The following is a 14,813-nucleotide window of genomic DNA, read 5'->3' on the forward strand; positions in this document are numbered from 1 at the left end:
CTCGTCTGTTACCTCTTAGATCGACGCGCCGCCGCCTCTCGTCGCGATACTATAATGGACGTCCTCGCCCCCAGCAGCGGGGACGTCCACGACGTCCTCGCGAACGTGGACGCGATGGCGGGCGGGATGAAGAAAGCGCTCGCCGCGCGACGCGACGAGGCGTTGACCGCGCTAACCGATTTCGTCCGCGCGAACGAGGACGCGGAACGCTCGCCGAACCTCAGGGACGCGAAACAGGACAGGCTCGACCTCGTGTTTAAGCTCCTCTCCCTCCGCGAGCGCATGGCGAGCGACGAGGCGCTGTGCGTCGCCGCGCTGAAGACGCTGAAGATCTTGTCGCGCAAAGAGGAGAACCGATTGGCGTTCACGCGACGCGCGACGCAGGGCGTGTGCGACGTGCTGCGTAATAACGGACGGAAGATATCGCGCGCGGTCGCGAGCGAGGGCGCGTGCGTGCTGTTGAACGCGTGCTACGAGAGGGATAACGTGGACGCGGTCATCGCGTGCGGAGGCGTCGAGCCGCTCGTGCGGTTCCTGAGCGACGGCGGCGGATTCGGGGACGACGACGACGGAACCGGAACGAACGAGGAGGAGCGTCTTCATCAGTCCAGATCGAGACCGCAGCCGCCGAAGCCGCCGTCGTCGCCGTCGTCGTCGTCGCTTCGCTCGAACGCCGCGGGGGCGATCCAGTCGATCTCGTACACGGAACGCGGGCGCGCGCGCGTGCGGGACTGCGACGGCGTCAACGTGCTCGTGCGCGCCCTGCGAGACCTCGTCGGCGGGGGGGGGAAGACGAAGACGGCGACGACGACGACGACCGCGGACGCGTCCTCCTCCTCCTCCTCCTCCTCCTCCTCCTCGCTCGCGCTCGCGCGCGTCGTCGGCGCAATCCACAACATGACCTCCGACGCGGAGGCGGTGCGCGCGGCGCGGACGCTCGGCGGCGTGCCCCTCATCGTCCCGCTGTTGCGTTCGCGCGCGCCGTCCGTCGCCGGGAGCGCCGCGGGGGCGGCTCAGAACATGAGCCGCGAGGCGGCGTCGAGGCGGATGATTCGCGACGCGGGCGCGATTCCGGCGCTCGGGGAGCTGCTCGTCGTGGGCGAGGTTCCCGCGCAGGTGTGCGCCGCGGGGGCGCTGTTGAATATCTTGGGGCCGGAGCTGAGCCGCGGCGGCGGCGGCGCGGGGAGCGGGGTTCGCGCGGAGGAGGAGGAGGAGGAGGCGGAGGCGGAGGCGACGACGTCGGACGACGACTCGGACGACGAGCCGCCGCCGCCGCCGCCGCCGCCGCCGGACGACGGCGCGGACGGCGCGGCGCGGAGGAGACGAGGGCTCGGGAAGCTCATCTCCAGCGCGCTCGCGTTGACGATGGTGTGGGACGCGTTGTACGACGGCAAGCCGGACGTTCGGGCGCCGCCGGCGCCGGCGTGAGCGACGTCGGTCGACGGCACCGTCTTATATTATTAGGGCCTACACGTAGAAGAAACGGATAGCGCGTAGTCGTAGTCGTACGTGTACTAGTCGTAGCGACGGCCGGCGGCCGATGTACTGATGCGTTTTAGCTGTCGTACGCGAGCCGTGAGTACGTACAGTAGTATTACCGGCTCTCTATTTAACCGACCGAACTGGAAACCGACCGACGACGCCTTCACGACGGCGGGTGCGCGAGCCCCCACATGATGGACAGCAAGAGCACCTGCAACCCCCCCCGCGCGAGGTGCCCTTGCCACGGCAGCGTCTGCGGGTGGAATACGTACGGTTCATCGGTCAGTCGAAAGGCGCGCGCATCGATCAAACGCCGAGACGTCGAAACCGCGCGCGAGGCGCGGGCGGGGTGAAAAACCAAACCGAAACCAGACGAAAACGCGCCTGCATCTCCTCCGTGGCGTCCGGCGGCAGCGGCCCCGGGCTGTTGTGCGTCCACATGTACGTGTTCGCGGGCGTCACCGCGATCGTCAGCAGAAACAGCCCGTACGCCGCGGCGGGGGTCAGCCACGCCGGGATCCCGTCAATCGGCAGGAGCGCGGACGCGACGCCGACGCCCCCCGCGATCTCCGCGACGCCCTGAGGGCCATTCCATACAAAGCGATGTCGGGGTGGAGGCGTTCAAAGGCGTCAGGTGGAGTTGAAAGGCGTCGAGGTGTGTCGGGATTGGAAGCGAGGGACCCTGGGCGGAGAGACACGCCGGGAGATGAAGTCCTTAAGGAACGGCGTTCACCACGCGAACGCGGTAATATGGGGACCAGTTTAAGATAGAACGCACCGTCCACTCGACGTGGAAGCGATTCGACCCCGGGAGGTACCAGAACCCCCACGCGCCGCGGTGCGGGACCATCGCGTCGAACCCCTCCGGGAGCGCGAAGTGCGCCGCGCCCGCGGCGACGTACGTCAGCCCGAGGATCGGCCACGTCGCGCGGCTCCACGCGATGTATCCGGGGAAGTGTTGCTCCGTGAACGGGCCGACGACCGCGCAGACGAGCCACGTCGCGAAGCCGAGCCCGCTCCACGCGGCGGCGACGCTCGCGGCCTGCGCGGGCGCGGGCATCGCGCTGACGACCGCGTTTTTGTACCCGGGCTCGGACCACGGCGGGTCGAACGACGGGGACGAGGACGACGACGGCGCGTCGACGTCGGACGCGGACGCGGAGGCGACGACGACGACGCGACGACGACGTGATGGAGTCGTGTTTCGGATCTGATGAGCGCGACCGCGACGACGACGCGAGACGACGACGGTCGAGGCCGCGCGCGGGCGCGCCGGCGCCGCGGGCGCGCGCGCGGAGATCACCGCCGTTCTCGCGGCGACGGTCGCCATCCTCGCGGCGTGCGACGCGCGGGAGAGAGGTGCGCGCGAGCGCGTCGGAGCGCGCGACGACCTACGAAGGTACGTTTAGCGACCGACGTGGCGGAAACACCTGAAAACCGGTGGCTCACAGGCTGTGATGACTGATGGAGTTCCGCCGCTACCACGTCTCTTGCGCGCGCTTCGCGCTGCGCTTGGACCCTTTCTTCCCCCCCGTCTTGTTCTTCTTCGCGTTGTTGTACCTCACCCCGAGCTTGTTCTCGCCCTTGAACGAGACCCCGCGCGCGCTCGCGGAGATCTGCCTCGCGGCGAGCGACCTGGCGACCGCGTCGCTGTCCGCCTTGAGTTCCACTTTTTTCTTTTCGCGCCGCTTTTTCGCGCCGCCGCCGCCGCCGCCCCCGGCGTCCCCTTCCCCCCCTCCCGCGGTCGCCGCCGCCCGGTCCGGTTTCGCCCCTCCCCCGTTCGCTTTCAACGCCGCGACGATGTGGTTCGAGATGGCCGCGATCGGGTTCGACCGAAACTCCGGGTGCGCGAGCACCGCCTGCATCCGCCCCGTCTCGGACGCGCACAGCCGCGTCCTCTGCTTCGTTCGCATCACCGCGCTCTTTACTTTCCTCCCCTTCGCTCTCCCGAGCCTCGCGAGCGGCGACGTCCCCCCCGCGATGTCTCCGAGCGTGGCCTCCAGCGACGCGAAGTCGCTCAGCGCGGCGCCGACGCCGCCGCGGCGTTTGCCCTTCCGCTTCATCTTCGACGCGGTCGCGACGCGGATCTTCTCGAGAAACTCTGCGCGCTTCGCAACCTTCCGCTTCTGATGCTTCGGCAGCGCGTTCAGCGTCTGATGCGATGCGATGCGATGCGATGCGACGACGATCGACGCGACGGGGACGCGCGTGGAGAAGGGTGGGCGACGTGGACGTCAGCGTCGAGATCGGCGCGAGGAACGAGGCGAGCGAACGAGCATTCATTCACTCGCTCGACGGAGAGGGCGGAAACGAACGAGGCGAGAGGAGAGAGGAGACGACGAACGCGCGACGCGCCTTGTCGTGCTCCGCGTCCTCGGCCGCGGCGTCCTTCGCGTCAACGCCCTTCCCGGCGGCGTCGGAGCTCTTCTGAGACGCCGACGCCGCCTTCGCGCGCATGCGAGCCTTCACCATGGCGCGCGCGCGTCCCCTCCCCTCGACGCCGCGCGATGCCAAGTGACCGCCGAAAAGCGCAGCGACGGCGGCTGAGGGCTGATGATGACTCCTCCTCGCAAACAACGTGGAAAAGATCTGAGCTCGGACCTGCCGATACCAGCGATTTTGTTTCCATTTTGGGCCTTTTTCACGCGTACGCGCGCTCCCGCGATCGTACGGGCAAACAGTCAGAGTACGCGTACGCGCGGGACAGGCGGGGGTACCCTCGGAACTCGCGAAAATTTCCGCGACGTAACGCAGCCTCGTCGTCACCGACGCGCACTGTCGCGAGCGCCGGGAACACGCCGTCACGCGAGAGTCAGGCGAGAAGGACTTCACGCGCCCACGCGGAACGCTCTTAAGACGTTTACAGGTGCGTCTCGCGACGAATCCGCGCGCGTTTCGCGCTCGAGTCGAGCCCGCGCGGCGCGTTCGCGCGGCTCATCTCGCTCGCGTCGCGGGTTCGCTTTTTTTTTCCCTGCGAACGCCGTCGCGCGGGATCGCGGAAACGCGTCATCACGCGCGGGTTGGCCTCGATCTGCGCCCCCGAAACGTCGCGATCGACGCGCGATGGCCATGGGATCGATACCCTCCGCGATTTCTGTCGCCGTCCGCGTCGCTCACGCGCGCATTACGCCCTCCTCCCCAGGTCCCCTCCGCACCCGTCGCGAAACTTTCCGCGAGGCGCGATCGCGTGAAACCGCCTCGCGAACGCCAAACGCCGACGCGAGACGCGCGCGCGAGTTCGTCCGAGGTGCGTCCGTCGCCTTCCTTCGCGTCTCCGCATCGCCGTCATCGCGTTTCCGAGGCGATTTTCGTCTCGCGCGGATCACCCCGCGCGCGTCTCCGCGGGAGGGTCGATGAGCGTTTTGGCAGTTTCCCCGCGACGATACCACGACGCGTGCGCATCTCGAGCGCGGCCCGGGGACGCGCCGCCGCGCGCGTCGCGACGTCGCCTCGCCCCCGCGTCAACGCGCGAACCCTTCCTGACCTCCCCGGCCGCGTCTTTCTCTCCGCCAGCCCTCATGCCGTCCGCGAACGCCGACGGACACACGACGCGAAGCGGCCGGAACACGCAGAGCGCGTACGCGGCCCCGGCGGGGATGAAGACTGGAAGCGCGCCGCAGGGGACGTCGAAAAGCGACGCCGTCGCAATGGCGCAGCCTGCGGATTGGAACCCCGCGGCGGCGGCGGGGCATAAACGACGCAGAGTGGACAGCGACGGCGAGGACGGGACGATCACCCCGGGACCGAACACCCCGGCGACGACGAACAGCGGCGGGACGCCGTCGAAGCCGATGAAGGCGGAGCACGGCGACGCGGCGACGGCGACGGCGGGCGGCGGCGGCGGCGGCGGCGACAAGAAGAAGAAGCGCGCGGCGTTCACGGCAGAGGCGGCGTCGTTGGGGTACGAGACGGGGACGATCAAGAACAGCGCGTTCGTGCTTCTCGCGGAGAGCGGCGCGACGGGGATGACGGTCGCGGCGATCGTTGAGGCGGCGACGAAGCAAGGGTGCGTGCGGTTTCGTTCGGTTTCGTTGGCTCAGATCGCGACGGCGGCGCGCGGCGTCGCGGCGCGGTTTCGGAATTTTTTTCGTTCGCGCGATCGGTTCGCGACGCGTCCCGGCGGCGGCGGCGCGCGCGGTCGATCGATCGCGCGCGGCGTTCGCGCCAGAAACGCCATTATTTGATGCGTTTTAGATTGTTCTCATCGATCGACGCGTCGCGACGCGCGCGCCTCGCGTCGTCGACGCGCGCGCGTCGCGGCGGTCGCGTCGCCGGGACTCTTACCCCCCGCCGGGCGTCTTCGCCAATTTTTTTATTTTTTTAAATTTTCCACTCCCGACGCCGCGACTGACCCTTCTTCCCCCCTTCCTCCTTCTCGCGTCTCCCCGTCGCAGGCTGTACAGCTGGGGCACGTGCAAGACCCCGAACAACAGCGTGACGGCGGCGTTATCGCAAGACACGACGTTCGTGCGCATCGCACCCAGCACGTACGCGCTGCGAAGCACCCTCAAGGGCGGCCACGGCCCCGTGCCGCAGGCGCGCGTGTCGAGCGGCAGCATCAATTCCGGCGCCGCCGCGGGCGCCGGTCGGTCGAACAGCGGCAGCGGCTTCTCCCACGGCGCCGTCGCCGGCGGCCAGAGCAAGCTCGGGCAGAACGCGTCCTCGAAGAGCCGGAAGGGGGAAAAGCAGCGGGAACAACGCGCGGCGGCGGCGGCGGCGGCGGCGGAGCAGATGAGCCTCGAGCAGAGGCGCGCGCGAGCGACGGCGGCGCGAGAACTCTCCGTCGTTCGCGAGGGGGGGGCGTCGATGTCCGAGTACGACGACGACGACGGCGGATTCCCGCCGCGCCACCGCCACCGCCAAAACGACGACCCGAACGGCTGGTCCGACGCGCATGGTTACGTCGCGGGGGGCGGCTACAACGGCCAGTCGCATCATCATCATCATCATCATCACCATGCGATGGGGCATTACCACCACATGGCGCCTCATTCGTACGTGCCGCCGGTGGGCGCGTACGCCGCCGAGCTCGGGAACGTCTCGAAGCTGTCTTCCACGCTCGCGATGGAGAGCTACAAGCGAAGGATGGACGTCGTCGGCGGTAACGGCGGGGGGGAGTACGACGGCGGCGCGACGCTGTACCAGTTTACGAGCACGCGGCCGGAGAGCGACATCACCGAGACGCAGGCGGGGAGCTGCCTGGCGTGGTTTCCCACGGCGAACCCGCCGGCGCCGCCGGCGGATCGTCCGTCCCCGATGAAGGAGCCCACGGAGGCGCTCATTCGCGCGTCGTCGTGGAAGGACGAGGCCAAGTCGCAGACGTCGATCGCCTCGCCGTCGCCGACGACGCCGACGAAGAGTCTGTCTTCTTCGGGGAGACTCGGGAGCGGGCACCTCCCGAAGTGGGTGCTGGAGAGCTACATCAACGGGACGCAGAGCGTGTCGCCGTCCATCGCGGCGGCGTGAGGCGCGGCGTGGCGCGGCGCGTCTCTCTCGAGGTGGGGGGACGACGACGAACGAAACGATCGCGGCGAAGAGGGAGAGGAGGGTTCGGGTTCGTCATCAGAGACTTACCGCGGCGGCGGCGATGTATAAACAAACGACAACAACGAGAGAGAGGAGGAGGCGCGAGGAGGAGACGGCTCGGCGGGCCGCACGGCGCCGAAGTCGATCGCGTTTTCACTCTCTACTACAACACGCACTTTAGGACTTTTGGTGTACAGCGCGGCGACGGGGTGCCGCGACAAACAAACATTAGAGGGGGTGGGGGGGATCGCCGACGCCGCGGGCGGTCGGCGAGAGAAGAGGAAGGACGCGCGCGCGCGCGATACAACCGACGTTGTAAACCGAACAGTATCATCACACACACACATGCAGTACGCGCGAATATCATACCGTACCCTCATCGCTTCATTCCAAACAGCCTCTCGTCGTCAGTGCGCGGCGACGTCGAGCGCCTGCGCGAAATCCGCGCAGATGTCGTCGATGTGCTCGATCCCGACCGAGACGCGAATCATGTCGCTCGTCACCCCCGACGCGGTCTGCTCCTCCTCCGTGAGCTGCTCGTGCGTCGTGCTCGACGGGTGAATCACGAGCGTCTTCGCGTCTCCGACGTTGGCGAGCTGCGACGCGAGCTTCACGGCGTCGATGAATTTCCTCCCTTGCTCCAACCCGCCTTTGACGCCGAACGTGAGGACCGCGCCGAAGGAGTCCGCGCGGAAGTACTCCACCGCGCGTCGGTGATACGGATGGTCGGACATCCCGGGGTAGGACACCCACGTCACCATCGGATGCGCTTCGAGAAATTTCGCGAGCGCGAGGGTGTTGGCGCAGTGCCGCTCCATGCGCAACGACAGCGTCTCGAGTCCGAGGATGAAGTTGAACGATCCGTGCGGGCTCTGGCACATCCCGACGTCGCGCAAGCCCTCGACGCGGCATCGCATGATGAACGCGACGTTGACGCCCAGCACGCCGGTCGGGCCGAACGTGTCCCAGAACCGCAAGCCGTGGTATCCGGGCGACGGCTCCGTGAAGACGGGGTGCTTCCCGTTGTTCCAATCCATGGTGCCGCCGTCGACGATGACGCCGCCGACGGTGGTGCCGTGCCCGCCGATCCACTTCGTCGCGCTCTCGACGACGATGTCCGCGCCGTGGCGCAGCGGCTGGCACACGTATCCGCACGCGCCGAAGGTGTTATCGCAGATCACCGGGATGCCGTGCTTCTTCGCCACGGCTTTGAGCGCGCGGAAATCCGGCACCGAGAATCGCGGGTTACCGATCGTCTCGACGTAGATGGCCTTAGGGTCGAGGGTCCATACAAAGCGACGGATGTCGGGGTGGAGTCGAAAGGCGTCAGTGGCGGAGTTGAAAGGCATCGAGGGAGGTGTGTCGGGATTGAAAGAGAGGGACCCTGGGCGGAGAGAACCGCCGCCGGTATGAGTCCTTCAGGATCGGCGTTCACCGCGCCGACGCGGTCGTACGGGAACCAGTGTGAATCAGAACGCGCCTTAGTGTTCGAGTCCACGAGCGCCTCGAAGCTCGCGGGCTCGTCGTCCTTCGCGAACTTGACGTTGATCCCCAAGCGCGGGAGCGTCACCTTGAACTGGTTGTACGACCCGCCGTAGAGCGACGGCGTGCTGACGATGTTGTCTCCCACCTGGCAGATGGTCGTGATCGCGAGGAACTGCGCGCTCATGCCGCTGCTGACGACGACCGCGCCGACGCCGCCCTCGAGCGCGGCGACGCGCTTCTCGAAGACGTCGTTCGTGGGGTTCATGATGCGCGAGTAGATGTTTCCGAACGCGCGCAGGCCGAACAAGTCCGCGCCGTGCTTGCTGTCGTTGAAGGTGTACGACGTCGTGGCATAGATCGGAACCGCGCGCGAGTTGGTCGCGGGGTCCGGCATCTGCCCGGCGTGGACCTGGAGCGTCTCGAACTTGAGCTCGGGGCCGGACGGCATCGTGCGCGGCGTGTGGTGGCGGTGTCGAGGGGGGGGGTTGGGGGGGGGAGCGGGGCGTGCGCGCGCTGCCGGGAGTGACGCGCGGCGCGGCGATCGGAGGAAGCCGACGCGTTCACGATCGATCGATCGCGGCCGCCAAGCAGACGCGTGACTGGATGCGTGATGTCGGGGAACGCGCTCGATTTCGATTTTGCCGCTGCGTCGCTGCGTCGCAACCCCGACTCCCTCGCGTGAAAACTACTTCCTCTTTTGATAATTAATACATCGATCGACTCGACGCGCCTCTCTCTCTCTCCGCTAATCCGCCGCGAGCTTCTCGTCTTCGACGCCGACGCCGCACAGCACCCCCGCGAGCGGCACCGCCGACCCGCGCCCCGGACGCTTCGCGTTCGAAAGGTCGCCGCCGCCGCCGCCGCCGAGCCCCGCACCCGCCGTCGAGCTGCTCACGCTCATCGTGTGTAACCGGTGCGCGTACAGGATGATGATCGACAGCGCCGCCGCGGCGAGGAATATGAGCTCGTAGAAGCTCTGGTAGAAGACGAACTTGACGTCCGCGCCGAGCGCTTCCGTGATCAACGCGCGGTACCGCTCGGGAAGGTTGTCCCGAATGAGCAACACGGAGGATAAAAAATATAACCCCTGGATCTCCGTCACGAACAGCACGAGCATCGCGGACGTCCCGCCGCCGCCGCCGACGGCGAAAAACAACCGATCCATCCCCCAGACGAAGTTCCGCATCGAGCACGCCACGAGGAACCCTATGAGCGCGAGCGACAGGTACTGCGACAGCGTCCGCACGTCCCACGCGTCGCCCTTTCCCGCGCGGTGCACGATGGCGTAGGACAACGCCGTCGTGATCGGATCCGTCCTCGCGGCGCCCCCAGACTTGAACAGCAAGTGCGCGGTCCCGACGAGGACGCGCCACAGACACGCGAACGACGTGATCCAGCCCATGATGTTTTTGAGCGCGCCCCAGGACGTGCGGCTCTCCGCGGCGCGTTCGCGCGCGTTTCGAACTTCGTGCGTCTCCGTGAAGAGCGATCGCGTGACGTGGTCGAGCGCGGTGATCTCCGCGTCGAGCGCGTCTAGCTGCAGCTCGATCGTCTTCGCGCGGCCGGAAGCCCCGAACGACGCGCCGATGTTCGTGAACCGTCGGAACATCCCGGGTTTAGGGTTATCACCACCGTTATCGACGCCTACTTCCCGGCCGCCGCGTCTGACGTCTTCGAGCTCGACGAGTAAGAGCGCCCTCTTCTTCTTCCTGCTCACCACCGTCTCCGTCGCCTGCAGCAGCCTTCGCTGCATCGCCCGCAGCTCGCCCTCGCCGACGTTCCTCGCGAAGAACGACAAACACGTGTACGGGAAGTGCACCGCGCCGAACCCGGACAGCGCGGCGAGCATCGTGACGCCGATGACGCCCATGCGACTCACCGCCTGCGCCATCGTGAACAGACCCATGAGCGACCCGCCGAACCCGCCGAACCCGGCGCCGGCGCCTCCTCCTCCTCCTCCTCCTCCTCCTCCGCCTCCGCCGCCCGAGCCCGGCGTCTCATGCGCGATCGACGGCGCGCCAGCCTTATCCCCGAAGCGATAGAACGCGTACAGCGCGAGCGCGTGGACGAGCGCGGCCGCGACGATCGCTCGCGCGTTGGACGCCCCGAGTCTCGTCGCGAGCGTGTGCGCGTGAAGGAACGGAAGCACGAACAGCAGGAGCGTCACGACGCACCACAGGTTGAATCTCCAGTGCGCGCGGAGGAACCCCTCGCCGACGACGCCGAGGATCTCGTAGAGGACGAGGAGGAGGAGCCCCGCGGAGAGCGCGAACGTGCCCGCGAAGAGGTTGGACACGAGCGCGCCGATCTCGCGGTGCGAACCCTTGCACAGGTAGTGCTTCAGGAACTGATGGCCGCCCGCGAAGAGGCCGTACGCGGACGCGGCCGCGAACGCGGGGCCGAGGACGACGGACATCGCGACGACGACGACGCGAGACGCGAGACGCGACGCGACGCGACGCGACGCGACGGGCCCGCGCGGGGCGAAGTCGAAAACGACTCGGTTGTTCGTTTCCACTCCTCGTCCTCGTCTCGCTCAAAAAGCGCCGCGCGGGGTGCTGACGTGCCATTCCGCCGCGCCGCCGCACGAGGCGACGACGCGATCACCGCCGCGACGTCGATGCCCACGACGACCGACGCCGCGACGCGCCGCGTCCTCCACGCCCCCCGCGGACGACGACGACGACATTACTGCCGCCGCGGCGGGCGCGTCGAGCCGTCCTCGCGCGATTCTCGCGACGCCGCGCCCAGCCGGCGGCGGTAATAATGTCGTCGTCGTCCCCCGCGCGCGTCTCGGACGACGCGCCTCGTCGCGTCGTCCGTCCTCCGCGACGCCGCCGCTCGCGGCGTACGACCGCGACCGCGGCGGCGCGTCGCGGACGGAGCCGTCGAACCTCCAGGGCGCGGCGCCGCCGCCGTCGTACCCGCCCGCGATCCGCCCGCCCCCCGGGTGGACGCCCTCCATGCCGCCGCCGTCGAGCTCGCGCGGATGGCTCGTCGCGCTCTCCTCCCCCATCGCGATCGCGGGCATCGCGCTCGCGCTGTCGATCGCGAACCCGGGCTACGTCGACACCACGCGCGAGTTGCTCCTGCAGAACATCTATCGCAAGGAGACGACGATGCCGCGGCGCGGAGGCGGCACGCAGAACGTCGACGTCGTCGTCCGCGACGGCGTCGTGTACAAGTACAACAAATACAGCGGCAGCGTCACGGCGACGGCGAAGGACGGCCTCATGGTGGACAAGAACGGCGACATATTCGTCGTCGTCCGGGGGAAGGACGACCCGCGAAGGGTGAAGAAGGCGTATCTGGTGGGGAACATGGACGAGGTGCCGCCGCTGCCGGCGAACCCGACGGAGAAGGATAAGAAGGCGCAGCGGGAGGCGATGGAGAAAACGTTCGCGCAGGCGCGTTCTATCTCACACTGGTCCCCATACGACCGCGTTCGCGTGGTGAACGCCGTTCCTTGAGGACTTTTCCACCCGGCGTCTCTCTCCGCTCACCCCGCGCTTTCAATCCCGACACACCTCGACGCCTTTCAACTCCGACTGACGCCTATGAACTCCACCCCGACATCCGTCGCTTTGTACGGAACGACCCGCAGCGGCTGAACCGGCTGCCGAGCTTGAAGAAGATCTACGACGCGCCGGACCCGGTCGTGCGGCCGGGGTATCAGTGAATCCGGGAACAGCGCGACTCCGGAGCCGGAGCTGGGGGGAGGGAGGGAGGCGCTCCCCGCGATCGAGCGATGTGTTGTATCATCACCAGTAGTCTACGTACCGCACCCTATATCACGGAACGCCCGCCGATGTAATAAAACGAACTGAAGAAATCTATCTTTTGACGATCGACGCCCGCCGCGACGCGTTCGCTCCTATCCGAACCTCCGACCGAGCCGTCGGACGTCGTCCCACAGCGCGTTCAACTGCGCGTTCACCCCGGACTTGTAGTCCTCGAACTCCGCGCGCAGCGCCCTCGTCTGCTTGTCCACGTCCATGTTCCACCGAGCCTCCTCGTCCTCCGCGCTCGCGCGCACTTCCTTTTCGTACCGCCCCACGGCGTCGCCTCGCTCCGCGCTCACGCGCGCGAACAACTCCACCGCGCGCGCCTTGTTCTCCTCCACGGTCCCTCTGAGCGCGCCGAGCTCGCTCTCGGTCCGTCCGCGGAAACGCTCGAAGTCGCCGCGGAGCTCCTTCACCTCGGTGAACATCACGAGGAGCTGGTCGCTGAACGTCGTTCCATACAAAGCGAACGTCGGGGTGGAGTTGAAAGGCGTCAGAAGCGGAGTTGAAAGGCGTCGAGGGCGGGGATTGAAAGCGAGGCGTGGGCGGAGAGATGCGCCGGGCAAAGTCCTTAAGGAATGGCGTTCACCACGCGATCGCGGTCGTATGGGGACCAGTGTATAGGACGCACCTGAACGTCTTGGCCTGGTCGGACGCCGCGCGCCTCAACGCGGCGGCGTCCGCGGCGACGCGTTTTCGCGCCGCCGCGTCGTGCGCTCTCGCCTTCGAGAGCTCCTCCATCGACTCCGCGCGCTTCGCGTTCACGAACTCGATCGTCTCGGCGTCCCTCGCGCGCGCCGCGGCGACGACCTCGTCCTCGTGGCGTTTCACCCTCTCCCCGAGCGCGACGCTTCGCTCGCGCGCGTTGCACACCCCCGACCGCACGAGCTCCGCGTGTTTCCCCGCCGCGTGCTGCACGTGCGCTTCGAGACGTCCGCGTTCGATCGTGGTGTGGCACCCCAAGGATTTAAACGGACAGTCCACGAGCGTTCTGACGCATAGATTCTTCACGTGCTCGTCCAACGCGCCCCTGGACACGACCATCCCGCAGCGCAGAGGGCACGGCTCCACCGCGGCGACGCATCGGAGCTTCTCGTGCTCCGCCACGCTCCTCAGCGACACGATCGCGCGGCACCGCTCGCATCGCTTCGCGCGCGCCCACGCGCACTCCTCCGCCCTGTGCTTCTTCAGCAGCGATCGCTTCACGACCGCGGGGCAACGCGCGCGGATCGACGCGCAGTCGAGGTTGGACCGCCGCGGGTCGTCCGCCGGGACGGTCTAATAAGGTACGAAGCGGCGATCGCGTTGAATTGGGTCAGTTGAAAGGGGGAGTCGCGGTTGAAAGGGGGAGTCGCGGTCGGACGTCGAAAGGGAAGCAGCGCGGGTGAAGAGAAGCGACGGGCGACGGGCGGGGAAAGTAACTCCTTAAGGAACGGCGTCCACCGCGAAAACTTGGTCGTATGGGGAGCAGTCGGGTCTCCTCGCGCACCGCGTCGTCCCACTCCGCGTCCGGCGCGTCGCACGCCACCTCCGCGAGCTTACACCGCTCCAAGTGCTTCATCATCATCGCCCCCACGGACACCATCGCGCCGCACCCGTTCGGACACTCCCTCGGTTGCCTCCGGCAGTGATTCCTGTGGTCGCTCAGACGCCGCGCGGCGCCGCGCCACTCGCACCCGGCGGAGGCGAACGGGCAGTTGACGAGACGGTTTTTACACTCGGCGCGGTGCGCGGGCATATCTCGCAGCAGACACACCGCCCCGCACGCGTCCTCGTGGTAGCCGCCGTTGTTGTTATCGTTCGCGCCGCCCGCCCCCCACCCGTCGACCACGTTCTCTTTGTTGTCAACGGCGTCGACGTCGTCGACGACGGCGCCGTCCTCGTCGCGGTGGACGACGTCGCGGAGGTCGCACCGCAGCGGTCGAAATTGGCACGCCGCCTCGTGCGTCTCCAGGTCGCGCAATCGCACGCCCGCGCTGCACGCGGTGACGTTGAACTCGTCGTGGCGGACGTACACCTCCGGGCCGGCCTCGCCCTCGCGCACGCCGACGCCGTGGCGGCACAGCGCGCGGACGTCGCCGAGCTCCACGGCGCTGACGCCGTCGTCGTCCAGATCGACCGGGTTCGCGGGGGCGTCGCACGTGAAGCATCGTCCGGTCGCGCGGTTGACCTTCTCCGAGCACGCCTTGCACACGCTGTGCCCGCACGGCGCGATCATCGGGCACACGAACGCGTCGCGGCACGCGGGGCACACGAGCCCGGGGGGGACGTCGTCCACGAACACGACGCGGTCTCGTTTCGTGGAGTGATGAAACGTCGTGTCCGTGCCGCGCACACCGAGCTCCTTCAGAACCATCTTGACGGATGACGCTCGAGGGGGTTCTTCTCGCGGGAGAGAGCGCGCGCGGCGGCAGAAGGAGGGGTCTCGTCTCTCTCTGGCCAGAAGAAGAAGAAGAAGTGAAGGCCGGCGGCGGGTCCCCGCGCTGGGGGACGGGTGGTCCGTCCCCGACGCGCGTCGCGGTTTGAATCAGCTGTCGT

General features: G+C 67.8%; 8 protein-coding genes across 8 annotated transcripts; 3 read left to right on the forward strand and 5 right to left on the reverse strand.

Moving 5' to 3' along the window:
- Positions 1 to 54: 54 nt before the first annotated feature.
- On the forward strand, positions 55 to 1,428 carry MICPUCDRAFT_61001 (uncharacterized protein; the record flags this gene model as incomplete). The annotated part of the gene is made up of 1 exon (XM_003061032.1): positions 55 to 1,428. One exon carries the CDS (start codon positions 55 to 57, stop codon positions 1,426 to 1,428), a length of 1,374 nt encoding a protein of 457 aa, XP_003061078.1.
- A 217-nt stretch (positions 1,429 to 1,645) lies between these two features.
- MICPUCDRAFT_61002 (uncharacterized protein) lies at positions 1,646 to 2,812 on the reverse strand (the record flags this gene model as incomplete). Its single annotated transcript, XM_003061301.1, has 3 exons — positions 1,646 to 1,735; positions 1,846 to 2,061; positions 2,261 to 2,812. 3 exons carry the CDS (start codon positions 2,810 to 2,812, stop codon positions 1,646 to 1,648), a joined length of 858 nt encoding a protein of 285 aa, XP_003061347.1.
- Positions 2,813 to 2,889: 77 nt separating this feature from the next.
- On the reverse strand, positions 2,890 to 3,987 carry MICPUCDRAFT_61003 (uncharacterized protein). Its single transcript, XM_003061302.1, has 2 exons — positions 3,820 to 3,987; positions 2,890 to 3,635 (listed from the first exon to the last, which is right to left on the reverse strand). The coding sequence occupies exons 1-2, from the start codon at positions 3,952 to 3,954 to the stop codon at positions 2,961 to 2,963; spliced, it is 810 nt and encodes a 269-aa protein (XP_003061348.1). The 5' UTR covers positions 3,955 to 3,987; the 3' UTR covers positions 2,890 to 2,960.
- A 1,286-nt stretch (positions 3,988 to 5,273) lies between these two features.
- MICPUCDRAFT_41478 (uncharacterized protein) lies at positions 5,274 to 6,948 on the forward strand (the record flags this gene model as incomplete). The annotated part of the gene is made up of 2 exons (XM_003061033.1): positions 5,274 to 5,488; positions 5,877 to 6,948. The coding sequence occupies 2 exons, from the start codon at positions 5,274 to 5,276 to the stop codon at positions 6,946 to 6,948; spliced, it is 1,287 nt and encodes a 428-aa protein (XP_003061079.1).
- A 467-nt stretch (positions 6,949 to 7,415) lies between these two features.
- Positions 7,416 to 8,992, reverse strand: MICPUCDRAFT_45789 (uncharacterized protein; the record flags this gene model as incomplete). Its single annotated transcript, XM_003061303.1, has 2 exons — positions 8,507 to 8,992; positions 7,416 to 8,279 (listed from the first exon to the last, which is right to left on the reverse strand). Exons 1-2 carry the CDS (start codon positions 8,939 to 8,941, stop codon positions 7,416 to 7,418), a joined length of 1,299 nt encoding a protein of 432 aa, XP_003061349.1. The 5' UTR covers positions 8,942 to 8,992.
- Positions 8,993 to 9,238: 246 nt separating this feature from the next.
- Positions 9,239 to 10,402, reverse strand: MICPUCDRAFT_35156 (uncharacterized protein; the record flags this gene model as incomplete). The annotated part of the gene is made up of 1 exon (XM_003061304.1): positions 9,239 to 10,402. Exon 1 carries the CDS (start codon positions 10,397 to 10,399, stop codon positions 9,239 to 9,241), a length of 1,161 nt encoding a protein of 386 aa, XP_003061350.1. The 5' UTR covers positions 10,400 to 10,402.
- Positions 10,403 to 11,456: 1,054 nt separating this feature from the next.
- On the forward strand, positions 11,457 to 12,172 carry MICPUCDRAFT_61007 (uncharacterized protein; the record flags this gene model as incomplete). The annotated part of the gene is made up of 2 exons (XM_003061034.1): positions 11,457 to 11,954; positions 12,098 to 12,172. The coding sequence occupies 2 exons, from the start codon at positions 11,457 to 11,459 to the stop codon at positions 12,170 to 12,172; spliced, it is 573 nt and encodes a 190-aa protein (XP_003061080.1).
- A 688-nt stretch (positions 12,173 to 12,860) lies between these two features.
- Positions 12,861 to 14,790, reverse strand: MICPUCDRAFT_63642 (uncharacterized protein; the record flags this gene model as incomplete). Its single annotated transcript, XM_003061305.1, has 2 exons — positions 13,765 to 14,790; positions 12,861 to 13,553 (listed from the first exon to the last, which is right to left on the reverse strand). The coding sequence occupies exons 1-2, from the start codon at positions 14,629 to 14,631 to the stop codon at positions 12,861 to 12,863; spliced, it is 1,560 nt and encodes a 519-aa protein (XP_003061351.1). The 5' UTR covers positions 14,632 to 14,790.
- Between the last annotated feature and the right edge of the window lie 23 nt (positions 14,791 to 14,813).

Source organism: Micromonas pusilla, assembly GCF_000151265.4.
Source record: "Micromonas pusilla CCMP1545 genomic scaffold MICPUCscaffold_9, whole genome shotgun sequence".
Lineage (NCBI taxonomy): Eukaryota > Viridiplantae > Chlorophyta > Mamiellophyceae > Mamiellales > Mamiellaceae > Micromonas > Micromonas pusilla.